A 15957-nucleotide genomic window follows, 5' to 3' on the forward strand; every position below is an offset into this window, starting at 1 on the left:
GGTCTCAGGAAAAATGGAGTAGGCCATGATGTCAAATGCTTCAAAGAGGTCAAGGAAGGAAGGTTGAACGGAGAAGCAGCTCCCTCCCCTGCCCCAATCCAAGATACAGCCACCAACCAAGGCTTTCTATGGTCAGTTCTAAAATAAAAGAATCTCTCACCCATTTGTAAAGGAAAGGAAGCACCTTCTGGAATTTCTCCTGGAAGGACTCAACTAGAAATTTCACCAATGAATCTAGAGGTATCAAAAAAATCAGAAATGTTTGTGTAGACTCAAGTATGAGACAAAATGTAAATGGAAGAATAGAATAAACAAAGAAGTCTTGGTAAAAGCATATAAGGAATAATACATGTGTAAGAAAGAGCAAAGGGATGATGAGTTATAGAAATGTTAAATATTATGTAATCTATGCCAGTGTGTTCCCCACAGACCAATTGGTATTCAGTATGGCTTTATAAATGATAGATAATATATAACCGGTGTTCCCAAGATGATTTTCCATGACTAGGACGGCTTGTGTTTTAAAAATACAGGGTGCTCTGAATTAAATATAGTGGGTTTACAAAGCTCATTTGACTGGAGTCATCACTCTCAGCCAGCCTAGCTACTGGTCATTGACCAGCTGATTGGAGTCAGAGATCTTCCCTTTGCCAGATTCAACAAGAAGGCAGCATAAAGAATGCAGTCTCTTATTTACAAGCTGTGAGGCCTACAAAAACTTTGCAGAGTGTATCTGTCCATTTGGTGATAAGTGATCTCCAGGGGCTAAGAAAGGGAAGCTGTTTGGGTTAGCAAGTGTAGGTGTTTGTCCTGATTTCCTGCTCTCACAATGCTTTCATTTATTCCAGCAAATGCAGCCTGATGATTCATTGGAGACCAGTGGTCATTTGTGCTATTCCCTGGAGGTAACTCAAAGTTGGTGTCTGGGGACATATGCAATCTTTGAAAAAACTTTACTGGCCTAAGTCTCAGTAGTTTGTTAATTCCTAAACTGATTAATGAAGCAATGCTCAGAGTAGTAGAAGTTACTAACCTCTGCCAAAAGTCAAACTTTTGCTCACAGTGTTTGGGTCTCAAGTTTCATTTAGTGACCTCTCAGCCTAGCCCAGCCAGAGCCAAGACCACTGAGTCAAGTCTGGAAACCCAGGGTCCACACTGGCTAGCAGGACTTAACCTCTTAAGATTCAATTTCCTCCACTGGACCTCAGCCAGGTCTCTTCCATCTCTAAAGTTAAATGAATCTACGGTTTAAGTGAAGAAGTACATTAGAAGGTATGTATTTCCTTATCCAAGTAATACCAAGAGCAGGGCTTCCCACCAACACCCAAGCCGCCAGCAATGCAAATAGAAACTGCATATCGCCCCAGAAAGCACAAGAGAATCAACCAAAAAAGATATGAAAATTCAGGATGATTCTTGGAAACAAGCTTAATATACACTTAGCAGATGTAACAACCAATTCGAAAAATTAGACTAACAGCAGAAAGTGTGAAACACCTGGGGATAAACTTAACTGGAAATATGCACAGGATCTAAATGAAAAGTTTAAAATGCGGAGAGACACAAAGAATATCTAAACAAATGAAAAGATACTTCATCTTGGACAGGAAGACTTAACAAAATTAAGATATTAATTCTCCCTAAATTAATTCAAAATTTTAATATTATTCCAATAGAAATACCAAAAGGATTTTTAAAAACTTAACAATTCTAAAGTTTATGTGGAAAATAAATAAGTGAAAATGTGATCAATTTCTCATTTCTTAAAAGATTAATGAGAAGGGGTTAGCCCTCTCTCTATATTGAATAGTCAAAGAAATTTGGTATCAAAGCATGAATAAACAGATCATTGGTACAAAATAGAAAAATCCAGAAATAGAGCCAAATATATATAAAAATTTATATTATATATATCCACATAAGAATTTATACAAGAATACATGTACATATGAGAATTTACATATTTTTTTAATTCCCATTTTGAATCAGTGGGAGGTAAATGGATTATTCGGGAAATGATGCTAGGACAATTTGGTTGCCATTTGGAAAAATATAAGGTTAAATATATACTCTACATGTTACAACCACCAAAAACAAAAATTCCAGATGGAAACAAAATGTAAACCTCAAAAGCAAAACCATGAAAGTACTAGAAGAAAACATAGGATTAAAAAAATAATCTTAACAGTGAGAAGGCTTTCCTAAATATTATACAAAATTCCAAAGCCATAAAAGAAAAGATTGATAAACTGAAATACCTTTACAAAAGAAAAGATCATCATAATTTTTTTAAAAGTATAAACAAAGTCAAATGAAAAACCAGGAATAAATATCTTTAAAGTATATTTCAGACAAAAGGCTAATGTCCTTCATATGCAAAGAGCTTCTCAAATCAATGAAACCAATAACCCAATAGAAAAAAAATAGGTAAAGAATATGAACAGAATCAGGCAAAGAGTTCACATAAATGGAACTACACAAGGCTCTTAATCATAGGAAAAGATGTTCAACCTCATTCACAACAAGATAAATGCAAAACAAAACTCAGATGCGAAAATGACAAAGATCAGAAGGATAACAAAATCATTTGGCTAAGGGAAAACACGCATTCTTGCACACTGCCTATGAGAGTGCAAATTGGACCAACCTCTGTAAGACCAATTTGGCAATGTCTATCAAAATTAAAAGTAGAGATACCCCTTGACTCAGTAATACCACTTCTAGAAACTCATCTCATTGGTATATTTGCATATGAGTGAAATGACACAGATAAGGGATAATAATTGCAGCAGTACTCGAAAAGCAAAAGATTGGAAACAAATGTTCAATAGGGCATTGATTAAATAATGAACTACCCAGGTATACTAAGTGCAAAAAGCAAAATGCAATGTGTGTAGTATGCTACCACATGTGTAAAAAACAAACAAAAAAACGAGTATATATATTTGCATATGCTTGTGTATGCACCGACAGTCAATATGTATAATCAATACAAGAAATAAGAAGTTACATCTGGGAGAAGAACAGAGTGGCCTGTTAGAGCAGGGGTTAGAAGGGCATTTTATAACTTTCAAATTTTGTACTATTCAAGAAATTTTAATTAATGCAAAGCCAAAAAAAAAAAAAAAGCATTTTTCAGCCTCACACAGGACCTGCAGAATCAGATTCTCTGGGGAAGGAGTCAAGGTCTCTGCAATTTTAACAAACACTATGCATGATTCTCAAGCAAACAGAAGTTTGAGAACCCCTGACAGAGAGCATCATTAGTAATGCACACTTATCAAAATAATAACAGCAACAATGACGTAAGCACCATGAACACTTATTTAAAAAGATAAAGCCTAAGACATCACCGCCAACATCTTGCACAAGTTTTTTTTCCGAAAAAAATTCTTTGGCACAACCAAGCATAGAAAGATTTGACACCGCAATAAAGTATTCCTTGTTCTCTCATGTGCAGTTTCAACTACAATTAATAATTTTGCCTTGTTATACTTTGCAAAATGGCTTACCTTAATCTTTCAAGCTAGGTAAGAGCATAAGAAGCCTTACCTGAAGTTCTGTGAAAAGAAGGCAAGCGATTGCTCCTACACCGCACAACACCTCCAAACTCATGACTTTACAGCTAACAACTACACACTACCTTCCACATTCTAAAGAAACCTGTAGGGGCGCCTGGGTGGCGCAGTCGGTTAAGCGTCCGACTTCAGCCAGGTCACGATCTCGCGGTCCGTGAGTTCGAGCCCCGCGTCGGGCTCTGGGCTGATGGCTCAGAGCCTGGAGCCTGCTTCCGATTCTGTGTCTCCCTCTCTCTCTGCCCCTCCCCCGTTCATGCTCTGTCTCTCTCTGTCCCAAAAATAAATAAACGAAAAAAAAAAAATTAAAAAAAAAAAAAAAAAGAAACCTGTAATAGGAACAAACAGACATTGACAAGGGGTCTTCCATCTAGGCTGGGCATACCTGTGCTGCGAATCACAACTATCTCTGAGATGCTGGGGGAGAGATGAAAAACCTAGCCTTAATTCTCAGGCAGTCCTGGCTTCCATGCTGCATTCTTCAATTTCTTCTCCTTTAAATCAAGATGAAAAGACAATATGGCGGAGAGATTAAGAACATGTGCTCTGGAACCGGACTGCCAGACTGCCGGGACTCAAATTCCAGTTGTGCCACCTTGTAACCTTAACGTCTCTGTGCCTCTGGAGACACTATCTGTAAAATGGGGACAGCACCACTTCATTCACCTGGTATGAGGATTACATAAATCGACATACGTGCAGCACTTTGTATAGAAACTGGTGCATCGCGCTAGATAAATATTTGCTACTACTGTTTTAGACTAGTCTTGGAGTGTTAAAGGAACTGAATTCACAAAAATAAGAGTAAAAGCCGGGGAAGGGGTGGAGAGACAGGGAGGAAAACTCCTAATGGCTAAAGAGAAGACACAGAAGGCAAACAACAATGAAAAGTTGGTTGTTTCCAAGAAATAAAAAACCAACTACAAGATATTGAAGCAATGGGCCAAGCAAAGCAAAGCTGTTTTTTCCTTGTTCTGTGGACTGCTCAGCTGCCAGACGTTTCCATTTTCCGGTCTGGGTCCGTATCGCTGTATAAGTTTTATATCAGGGGCCCCAGACCAAGCAGGTTTGGCATCGGGGGTGGGGCAGCACCTCTCACAAAGCCCCTAAGTTCACTAATACGACCAGGATTCTCCCCCTCTGCGGTCTGAGGCAACAGGAGGACGTGGCCTCCACAGATCAAGACTTGAGGTGGTGAGGGAACCAGAAGAGAGCTAGAAGGACATTCCAGGTCCACCAGCTTCCCACAAACCCACCATCACCCTTGCATGTAATCTACGCAAGAGACCGTGGGCAGCGAATGCAGATGGAAGGAATCTGTGAGCAAACTTGCTGCTTGATTTCTCCATTTTATGGCTGATCTGGAGACTGAGGTCCAGAGAGAGGAAATGTCTTTGCCAAAGCGAACCGCTGATGACTGAAATATAAGCCCTTCCACTAATTAAACATTATTTCACCTTTAATTGCTATATTGTAGCCATTTTTAAAAAGTTGATTCTTTAAAAACAAGCAAAAACACAAAAAAAGGTTCCAAGCAAAATATTTATCTCTTGAACTGAAACAGTGACATCAGCTGTGGAACGCTCACTTCCCTGTGCCGGCTACTGGGCAGGAAGAGCTGTGCAGACCCCCTCACCCACCAGTTCTCCAGTGCAGACGTGGGAGATGCCAGTGTCCTTGGTGGGAGCGTGGTCGCTTGCTCTAACGTCTAACTCAGAGGTTCGATGTGTATCTGCAACATCCTAACTTTTTCCTTTAGAAGCTATTTGTAGGTATCAACCATAATTTATTTTATCCAAAGTCCCTATGAATTTACTTAGGCTTTCAGCCTACTAATAGCTTACATTTGAACCAACTGAAGACACCATGTGATTCTTTTCCTCTGCAGGTCCTACAGGTGGCTACCACCTTCTCCCTGACCCCCCACCACCCCCCACCACCTCCAGGGACCACAGCAAAAGAGTCTGCTTCAACTGCAGCTAAAGATTCAAGCAGCACAGGATCCATCTCGAAGCCTCAAGTGGCCAGAGCTGTAGGTACCAAATTTTTACCACAGACCCTGTTTTGAAAGATGTGGTCTAGCAAATTTATCAATATTTGTTTCTCATTTAAAATAATCAGATTCATACCTTACTGCCCATTAAAGCTTCCAAACAACAGAGGATAGATAAGGAGTCTTGCCAAGCTGACTTGACATTTCAGACCAGAAACAAAATGCATTTTAATCAGCAAGAGCTGCCTTACCCTGCGTGAATGTTTGATCCCTGCTCCCCCATCTTGCCTCGCTTATACACACACCTATTATCTCCTTCTCAGAGTCACAGGATCTGAAGACCCCATGGAAAATGCCAGTACATAGAACTTAAGGCAGCAAAGCTACCACACTGCCCCCAGTTAAAAGCAGCCTGGAATCTGGCATGGCCACCAGAGACATGCTGTATTGCCCTCCTAACAGTCAATTTATCTATGATCTGAAATTACATCAAATTTCCCAAGGACAGGGGAAAACACTCCCCGTGAGCAACAAGTTAATTTATTTGCAGGGGGAAATGAATGGCTCCCTTTGCTTTCCTGACTCTCCCATAGGCACCAGGAAACAACATAAAGTGACCCCGAAGAGAGACCCCAGACAGAGCCTTCAGTTATGTAAGACGGACTAAAATCAGCCATGGTGACAGAGGACAGGAATTCTGCAACCCACAGAAATGTGTCTGAAGATTTTAAGCTGAAGTGCACCATCTATTTAAATGCACTCCCTTTTGAGGGGCCCCTGGGTGGCTCAGTTGGTTGAACGTCTGACCTCAGCTCGGGTCACGATCTCGTGGTTGGTGAGTTTCAGCCCCTCACCAGGCTCTGTGCTGACAGCTCAGAGCCTGGAGCCTGCTTCGGATTCTGTGTCTCCCTCTCTCTCTGCCCCTCTCCGACTCATGCTCTGTCTCTCAAAAATAAATAAAAATATTAAAAATTAAAAACAAAATTATGAAGCTTCTTTATGCAATCACAGGTGAGAAAGTTACGATTGAAAAGGCCCCAGATTAAGGGATTTTGTTGTGTTAGGACAAGAAGCCCCATTTCCCCTTGTTCTGACCCTTGTAATTTATTTCATGAAAGCCAGAACACAGAGGGGAAAGAATTATATTTAAAACAAAAAAAAAAAAAAAAAAAAAAAAAAACAAAAAAACAAAAACAGAGCCTTAGGAACCCAATGTTGTCTTAGGTTTGGAAGGAGCAACATCTGAGACCACCCCCAGAAAAAAGATTATTTGGAAGCCCCAATAAGAAAAATTCATTTTCCAATCAGAGCATGTTAACTCTTAACAACTCCCAACCCACCAGAAAGCACTCAAAGTAATGAGAACCGAGAACCATAAAAGGGAGGAGGGAAAAAAGGAGTCAGTCGGGATAATGATTTTCTTCTGCTGTCGCACCAACCCTGTCCTGTAAAAGCCAAACTGAGACTGGTGTCTCCCAAGGGTGCTCCCTCCCTCCATCTCTGCCATCCCTTGAGCTGGGGATCCCTTATTTCACTCACCCCAGCTTTTTTCAAGCAGTGCAAGTGAGCCAAGGGGCACCAGACCCTCACACACCATAAACGTTTAAATACCCCACAGGGAGTAAGACATTCAAAACCCTCATGTGGTAAGAGCTCCTGTCACTCCCCCTTCAAAGTCAACTCTTAGTGCTTACTACATGCCAGGCACTGCTCTAGGCACTTCACATGGACTATCCTAGGAGTTATATGTTAATTGGCCCTATTTCACAGGTGAGGAAAATGAGAATGGGACAACTTGCCCACGGCCACAGACCTCCTGTGTGCAGAGCAGGGACCTCAAGCCTAGTGGTCTGACTCCACACCAAGACCGTTGCTCTAGCCCGCTGTACAGTGTGTGTGGGCTTCAGGGACCTCCCCCGACACACACACTCCCCAGCCTTGGGTCTCACTGGCAATACAACCCACCACAAAGCAAGACTTCCCCTCTCTTGAAAGACTCAGATGGGCTCCCACAGAATAGCTATAATCATACACAAAAAGAAGAAGTGCCCCACACTTAAGGAGCCAAAATGAAATGCCACCACTAGTTATGAAACAGTCTCCCAGTTTTCTGAAATCCAAGACTGTTCAGATCCTTTTCCCTCTTCTGCTGAAGGACTTCAACCTCAGGTGAATGTGGAGGCTTGGTGGCACTTTGCAAAAACTAGAAAGGAAAACCATTCTGTTTCTGGGTCTTAGAGTATATTTCATTCAGAGGGAAAGAAACTCTGGACTTTTTAAATGTTTTTAGGGATTAGTCCTAAATAGAATGCTTACAATCTCAGACAGCCATATAATACTGGGTCCTTTTCACTTACAAAAGTTGTCCCCAGTGCAAATTGAAGATGATAACGGACTCCATGTGCCAACTTCAAATAAACCAAGGTATAAAGCAGCTCCAAAAGGACAATTCATTGAAAGGAAAGCCAACAGGCAATTTGCAAACATCACATGCGCTTGTTTTATAGGCGTATCTCTAGCCACATACAGTATCAAAATGAAACTAAAAGGGAAGGAACTCACTGTACAGAAGACAAAACAATACCCTTTTTATTTTTAAAACTCTGGTGAAATAGGTTTCCATAGGACATCCCATTCTTAAAAAATTTAATGTAAACCAACCTGCCTGTGGGTCAGTCACACGATAGACTTCATCGTAGTGTATACAGATGCCTAGAGTATTTACAAATGTTATCTGTTAGGTAGTAAAGTTTTGTTGAATTTTTTCCAGCACAAATTCCACAGTAAAATAAAGAGGGGATACTGGTGTTTTTGTATAAAAATTCTTAACAGATGGATAAAGGCAATTTTCCTGAGAGAAGATTTGTTCTTGAAATATTTCTCTTTAACAACTGGAAATATAGAAATGGGATGTAGTTGTAAAAGAAGCATAAGAATGTCTAAGTTAACATTTTTCTTTTAAATTATTTAAGTACCATTAAGTTAAAATGTTTACATTCATTATAAAAAATGTTGTTAAATCTTATGCAAATGATTTAACACTGATTGCTGCAACGCAAATTGCACTTTTTAAAAAAATTATTGTTTACATGGAAGAAAAATATCTTGTTTGCTACCCTGTTTACAAATCCCGACTGACCTCAGGTCAGTCCCACAATGTGAACTTTGAGACATCAGTCACAGTGTACGTTAAGTCATAATGCAGTCTTGCACACGGAGTAATATTTTTGACGAGAAACCTCACGAACTGACTCAGCCTCCAGAGGTGTGTACCAAATGGCCTCAAATGGTCTTCTCCATGAAAGCACGTGAAATTCAGGTGTGGAAAAGGTACGAAGAAATTCTGGAATAACCAAAACCGATCAGAAGAAGCACATGATTTGGGGCAATACACATAAAACCCTTTTAAAAAAAAAATCTCTCAATATTCCTTAGCAGGCAAGGCCCCGGTCCTAGTCCCAGTTTCTGGAAGTGGCACAGAGGACGTCAGATCCCCCCGCACACCCAGAGGCAGGCTGGCTGGAAGTGGCCGTGTCCAGGAGGAGGTGACGTGCTGTGGGCTGCACTGGCCCTTCCCTGGAAGCCCTCCATCTTCTCTCTGGCTCTTCAGAGTCAGGGGCAGGGTGGTAAGGCAGAGCAAGCCTCTTGGGAAATACATCTCTTTCGAAATAAAGGCACGGAAATCACGCGTCAGAGGAATGTTCTGTCAGCATACTCGCCCTGGTCTGGACGGCTTGACAAAATCCCCGCAGCGGGCTCAGGCCAGGGCGAGGGCGCACCAGGAATCCTGTCTCACCGAGGATGTGACTTCAGCCGGAGAGGCCAGGCTGACGCCTATGTACAACCCATCTTGACCTGAGTACTTGAGCTCGCTGTTCTCAGGATTAGTGCTCTCTCCCGCGCCAGACATCACTGAGGTGCCCGCCTGGCGGAAGAGAGAGATAGAGGGGGAGAGAGAAGGGGAGAGACAGTTATCGATCAATCTGTCAGGCAGCACCATCTTGCAAGCTAAGCACATGGAGACAAAGGAGATGGGCAGGGGGGCCCAGGCAAGAGCTGCCCACCATGTTGCATGGTGCCACTGACCTACCCCTGGCCACGTAAACTCTTAGAAACATTCTCCTGTGAACTTGAGAACTCACAGCAGTAATTCCTGGGAAGATGCACAGCTGGACAAAGGTAGGAAAAAGGAACTGCAGGAGGCCTATTTGTAAAACGTACCAAACTCTCAGCTCTCTGGCAGTGAAACAAACCACACCGCCTAGGTAAGTAGGTCTTAATGACGCCCACACAATCTAATCATTTCAAAAGAGAAAATGCGGAGCCTCCCCCCACCACCACCCCCCCCCCCGCCCCGGCACACACACAGCACAGCTACAACCTTAGCAGTTATGCCAAAGTCTAATATGGAAAGCCACACAGCTCAGCGAGGCATGATAAATGAAATTTTTGAGCACTGACTTCATGGAAAATGAACCCACGTGTACACAGGTTTAGTATCTACCGCATTTACCTGAATTCTTTTCAAGGAGAACCGGCCATTTTGAAGACAGACCACATTATAAAGAAAATGCTAACATCTTATATCTGTCATGGTGGTGGCAATCATTTGTTGAAACAAAAGATCACTCCTCTTGTTTCATTCATTCCTTCCATCCAAATGAGAAAGGCCAAATAGAAAACATGGTATAATTTAGTAGAATCAAACCAAAATAACTAAAATCATGTTTAGACTACAGTTTAAGAAAACAGTTGCATTTGACTTTTTTAAAAAATTCTAAGCATGGGGCACCTGGGTGGCTCAGTCGGTTGAGCGTCTGACTCTTGACTTTGGCTTAGGTCATTTTCTTGGTTTGTGGTATCGAGCGCCACATCAGGTTCTGTGCTGAGCATGGAGCCTGCTGGGGATTTTCTCTCTTCCTTCCTCCCTCTCTCTGCCCCTCCCCTCCCAAATAAATAAACACTTAAAAAAAAATCTAGCCATGACTAGCATGGTCCCCAGGCGTGGCTCCTGGGTGTGGCCTGGTGTGGCTCCGAGGACAGGGGTCAGTGACATCAACAACACCCAGAAAGACAGTGCCCCGTGCACACACAGTGCCCCCAGAGGTTGAGAAGCCCCAACATGTCAACACAACATGTCTTCCTGCCTCATCCTTCACCACTCTGAGTTCTAGAACATGCCCCCTCTGGTGTCGGAACTCAGCCCACACACATGCATCAGCCACAACTTAGACCTGCAGAACATTCCGCTGTCCCCTCCTGTGCCAGGTACAGGAAACACAGCTGTGTTTCCCTTGGGATTTGTATGCATGCTACACTTAGATAAGGACTTACAAGATCTATAAGGACACAAGGGAACACGCAGGGTTCCAGGGGAAAGAACAGGGTACAGTGACAGCTGGCATAGCTTAGAAGTCTGCACGAACCAGCCTTCCTTCCAACTGAATGCTAACCACCTACCTCATCCACAGGGCCCTCATTTCCTTCCAAAGAGAAAAAGACAAGAGGAAAGACCACTACTCTCTCAAGCAAGCCCACACCTTTTTGGAGAAAGAATGTAACCCACAGAGGGGCCACGGGCCAGCATCCCAGTGACAAGATGTGGCACCACCCCACTGAGAAGGGCAGTCACCTCTGTGGTCTTAGGCCTGATAGCCTGGAACTTGGCCTTAATGTCACACAATTGCTGAATGAGGCTCACTGAGAAAGTATCAGAGCCCAGAGCAAGCTCAGGAGAACTGCCTAAGGTGTCAGGTCTGAGAAGGACACCTAGGGGACAGGGCCTTGTGTCAGTTAACGAACCAATGCTGCTTCCACGGTCTGGATGAAAGCATCATGGAAACCCAAGGCTGGCATCTGGGGAAACTGAGCCAAGGGGTACAGTAGACCTCTGCATGACCTCTGTAACTTACTTTGAAGTGATTTTGTAAACCTAAAATCACTTCAAAGTAAAAAGTTTATTAAAAAATAAAGATAGAGGGGCGCCTGGGCGGTGCAGTCGGTTAAGCGTCTGACTTCAGCCAGGTCACGATCTCGCAGTCCATGAGTTCGAGCCCCGTGTCGGGCTCTGGGCTGATGGCTCAGAGCCTGGAGCCTGTTTCCGATTCTGTGTCTCCCTCTCTCTCTGCCCCTCCCCCGTTCATGCTCTGTCTCTCTCTGTCCCGAAAATAAATAAACGTTGAAAAAAAAATTTTTTTTAATAAATAAATAAATAAAGATAGAGGCTCCTGGGTGGCTCAGTCGGTTAAGCAGCCGACTTTGGCTCAGGTCATAATCTCGCGGCTCATAGGTTCGAGCCCCGCATCGAGCTCCAGCTCAGAGCCTGGAGCCTGCTACAGATTCGTGTCTCCCTCACTCTCTGCCCCTCCCCTACTTGCACTCTGCCTCTCTCTGTCTCTCAAAAAGTGAATAAAAACGTTAAAAAAATAAAGATAAAATAATAAAAAAATTAAAATGTAGCCATGATCCCATACTTAAATCATGGCTTTTTCCTTCTAGAAAGCTCTGAAGTTCATTATTTCTTCCTAGCTTTCAGTGTTTAATCCCACAAATCACTGGATATTTGTTTTTTTTGACACAGCTAGAATGTTTTGTGCTTTTCAAAACATCCATTTGTCTGGCTGAGCTGATGTTATATCTCCTTCAGAGAAACACGGGGCACCAGAAACAGGCTGAACTGAATGAAAGGTATGCTGAGCCCCCTTGGCTCCACTTGGGGGCCTGGAAGTCAGAGTGGTTTTGCTCTTTCTGGAAAAAAAATCTTGTTTTTCTCTCCAATCTTCACAATAACCACATGAGGCTGGGAAGGAGGGTCTGGCCATGGGACTTCCTATCTGCCCATCTCCACTTCCTCCCAAATGGACAGACCAAAGCCAGCCCCTCACAGCTAACCAATCCATCCCTTTCCTGGCAAAAAGGTGGGTTTGTAAAAATGCAGCGACAACAGTACTGCCACACTCAAACTTCTTTTTAAATTAACACAAACTTAGGGGCACCTGGGTAGCTCAGTCGGTTAAGCAACTGACTTTGGCCCAGGTCATGATCTCACAGTTGGTGAGTTCAAGCCCTGCGTTGGGCTCATTGCTGTCAGTGCAGAGCCTGCTTTGGATCTTTTGTCCTCCTCTCTTTGTCCCACCCCCAACTCTTGCGTGCTCAAGCTCTCTCTCAAAAATAAATAAACATTTTTTAAAAATTGATTAATTAATTAACATTTTAACATAAGACTTAAACTAAGGGCTTTGGGTACATAAGAAAGCAAACTTCACAAAGTCACTGAGATGTCAAAAACTTAGAATTTGAAATAGCTGAAATAATCCTGTCAAACACACCAACAAAACTATGGATTTGGTTACCCATATAAATAGGGTAAAGTAACTTTAGTCATTAATTCCAGAAACTCCACTATGAGCAAACCCATCACAGACCCAGATTTAATCCCCCCAAAAAATAAACAAAAGGGTGATACTCCATTACTCTGCATTTTAAATTTTTTTTTTCAACGTTTATTCATTTTTGGGACAGAGAGAGACAGAGCATGAACAGGGGAGGGGCAGAGAGAGAGGGAGACACAGAATCGGAAACAGACTCCAGGCTCCGAGCCATCAGCCCAGAGCCTGACGCGGGGCTCGAACTCACGGACCACGAGATCGTGACCTGGCTGAAGTCGGACACTTAACCGACTGCGCCACCCAGGCGCCCCTACTCTGCATTTTAGAAAGGAGCTATCATACAACCAGCAGAGTGGATGCACTTGTAAGTGATGGGTCACACCCAATTCCATATTGATCTACCTATTCCCAGAAAAAAGCACATGTGCATTTCTCTGACTAAATCTGACTTCACCACAGCAAGCCTTTCTGAAAGAAAGAGGGTACCCACCCGGATCGGCCCAGGAAGCAGCCCGCCTCACATGGCCAGACATGCTGAGATAGCAGAGGGATCGTCACCACCACAGGTCAGCAACAAGAAACATTAGCAATATGTTTATGAGAGCCAGGCACTGGATCTATGAGCCCAAAGAGACAGACGCTCCCTGGGTGAGCTCCCAGGCCACATACATACTTGAAAGTAAGAATGGTCAACTGCCCATCACAGATGATAAATGAGTAGCTGAGACACTGGAAGGGAGCAGTAGGTCAAAAAAGGAACCACAAAGGGGAAAGGATTCCGGGGGTGGGCCACACGCAGCCTGCAACGCTGGGGGCCAATATGGAGGGACTTGCAAGCATTACCCTGCTTCAGCCGCCTACTGAGTGAGGTCACCTCTCCGAGCCTCCTCCTGGGGAAACTAGAAACTAGCCCTCACATCACCCATCAAGTAGGACTGTGACAATTCAATGTTTGCAAAAGCATCAGCATGGCGCCTTGCCATGGTAAGCATCAAGGGAAGCCATTATTACTGGTAAGGAAAGGGTATTCGGAAGGGGAGGCATGCAGGGCACATTCCCAAGCAAAGCCAGCTGAAACGGAAGGATTAAGCAAAAGGCGCAAGGGCACAATGTGGGAGAGGTAACTGAGAAGGCCTCATCTAAAACTCTCTATGCCTCAGGTTCCTCACCTTGAAAATGGAAGCTAAAAAAGACGCATCTGTATCCTGAGGTTATTGCAAGAACTCAATTCATTAAGATACATAAAGCCTTTACAACAGTATCTGACAACAGGAAAATGACAGAAGCAAACAGCACTATTAATATTATTTTATTATTATTGTTAAGGAGCACAGACCTAATTTAATCTCCCCACCTTTGCCAGGCTGGGGAGACTTACCACCATCACTTGGTGGGAGCAAAGGTGGAACTCATTCAGAGCTAACTGAAAACCACCTCAACAATGACCATCTTTTTTTTTTTCAAATGCTTATTTTATTTTTGAGGAAGAACATGAGCCCAGGGGGCAGGTAGGGGGAGACAGAGGATCTGAAGCTGGCTCTGCGCTGACAGCATCTAGCCTAATGCGGGGCTCAAACTCACGAACCATGAGGTCATGACCTGAGCCAAAGTTGGACACTCAACCGACTGAGCCACTCAGGTGCCCTTCTAATGACCTTCTTCTAATGACCTTCTTCTAATCGTTACTGACAACTCTTCAGAGAACAAAACAAAACAAGGTGCTTCTTTAGCCCTTCAAAAGGCTCATGGGCCTTCTTCAAATAAACCACATTAAAGAAATCCTAATACCTTGAACATTATTCTTAACACCTGAGCAATAATCCTAACAGCTACCAACTGAAATACCTATTGTCTTCTTTGATCAGTCAAAAATGACTCCTATGTCAAAGGACAGGCAAATCCCAAATTACATGAGTGATGAGTACCTGAAAAACATCAGCTCATTTGAAATCAAAAGTGACATCTGACTTTCTCAGAAAAAAAAATGTGCTTGTGCCCAACAACTGAGACCCTTATTTGTAGATGGGGATACACTATTTCAACATGAAATACTGCAGTGCACAGCTTTCTTTTGTATGTCAATCATACCTCAATAAAAAATAAAATGTTTATGGAGCACCTGGCTGGCTCAGTCGGTACTTTTTTTTTAATGTTCATTTATTTTTGAGAGAGAGAGAGAGAGAGAGAGAGAGAGAGCGCAAGCATGAGCGGTGGAGGGGCAGAGAGAGAGAGAGGAAGACACAGAATCAGAAGCTGGCTCCAGGCCCCGAGCTGTCAGCACAGAGCCCAACGTGGGGCTCGAACTCACAAACTGAGAGATCATGACCTGAGCTGAAGTCAGACACTTAACCCACTGAACCATCCAGGTGCTCCTAGAGCATGAGACTCTTGATCTCAGGGTCATGGGTTCAAGCCCCACATTGGGAGTAGGGCTTACTTAAATAAAAAATAAAATAAAAATAAAATAAAAATTGTATGTAATGATACATAATGAGATCACATGATAAGATCTGATGAGACTCTGATAACCCCAGTCCCCTCATCCATGGCTGGTGCAGCTATATTCTGGTACATGCCTTAAGCAGAGCCATCAAGAACTTTATATCCTACTGAGCTCTGTAATTGCACTTCTGGAGATGTGTTTACAAGGAAAGAATTCAAAGGAAGGGAAAGGCTCCTCATGGGAAGACATTCATGGCACAGTTATTTACAATAGTGGGAATCACGTAAATAATCTAATACCGAATAATACGAGATGGTTTGGAAAAGCAAGGTCCATCCGCTCAGTGAACTACGATGCAATTATTAAAAACAAGATCATGTGGCAAAGTGGGAAAAATCCTATAATGCAATGTTAAATGAAAAACAGAAGGATATAACTATGTCATCAGTAAAATTTATGCACAAGCGAAAGTATTTCAGGGGAATCCAAGAGAGGTAGGGCCAGGGGACCATCTATCAGCCATCTATACCTTCCTTTGAATATTTTAACTGAAAGGAG

The 15957-nt window shown here is 42.9% G+C and overlaps 1 protein-coding gene across 1 annotated transcript in view; it reads right to left on the reverse strand.

Annotated features, from left to right (window-relative positions):
* Positions 1-9325: 9325 nt before the first annotated feature.
* GATA6 (GATA binding protein 6) overlaps positions 9326-15957 on the reverse strand; it is a 29597-nt gene continuing 22965 nt past the window's right edge. Inside the window, exon 6 of the mRNA XM_047086865.1 lies at positions 9326-9493. Within this exon, the coding sequence (XP_046942821.1) occupies positions 9326-9493 (168 nt within the window). The remainder of the gene's footprint in view (positions 9494-15957) is intronic.

This window comes from Lynx rufus, unplaced genomic scaffold (genome assembly GCF_022079265.1).
Source record: "Lynx rufus isolate CCGP_SWC_20201006 ecotype Redwood Valley unplaced genomic scaffold, mLynRuf1.p SCAF_22, whole genome shotgun sequence".
Classification (NCBI taxonomy): domain Eukaryota; kingdom Metazoa; phylum Chordata; class Mammalia; order Carnivora; family Felidae; genus Lynx; species Lynx rufus.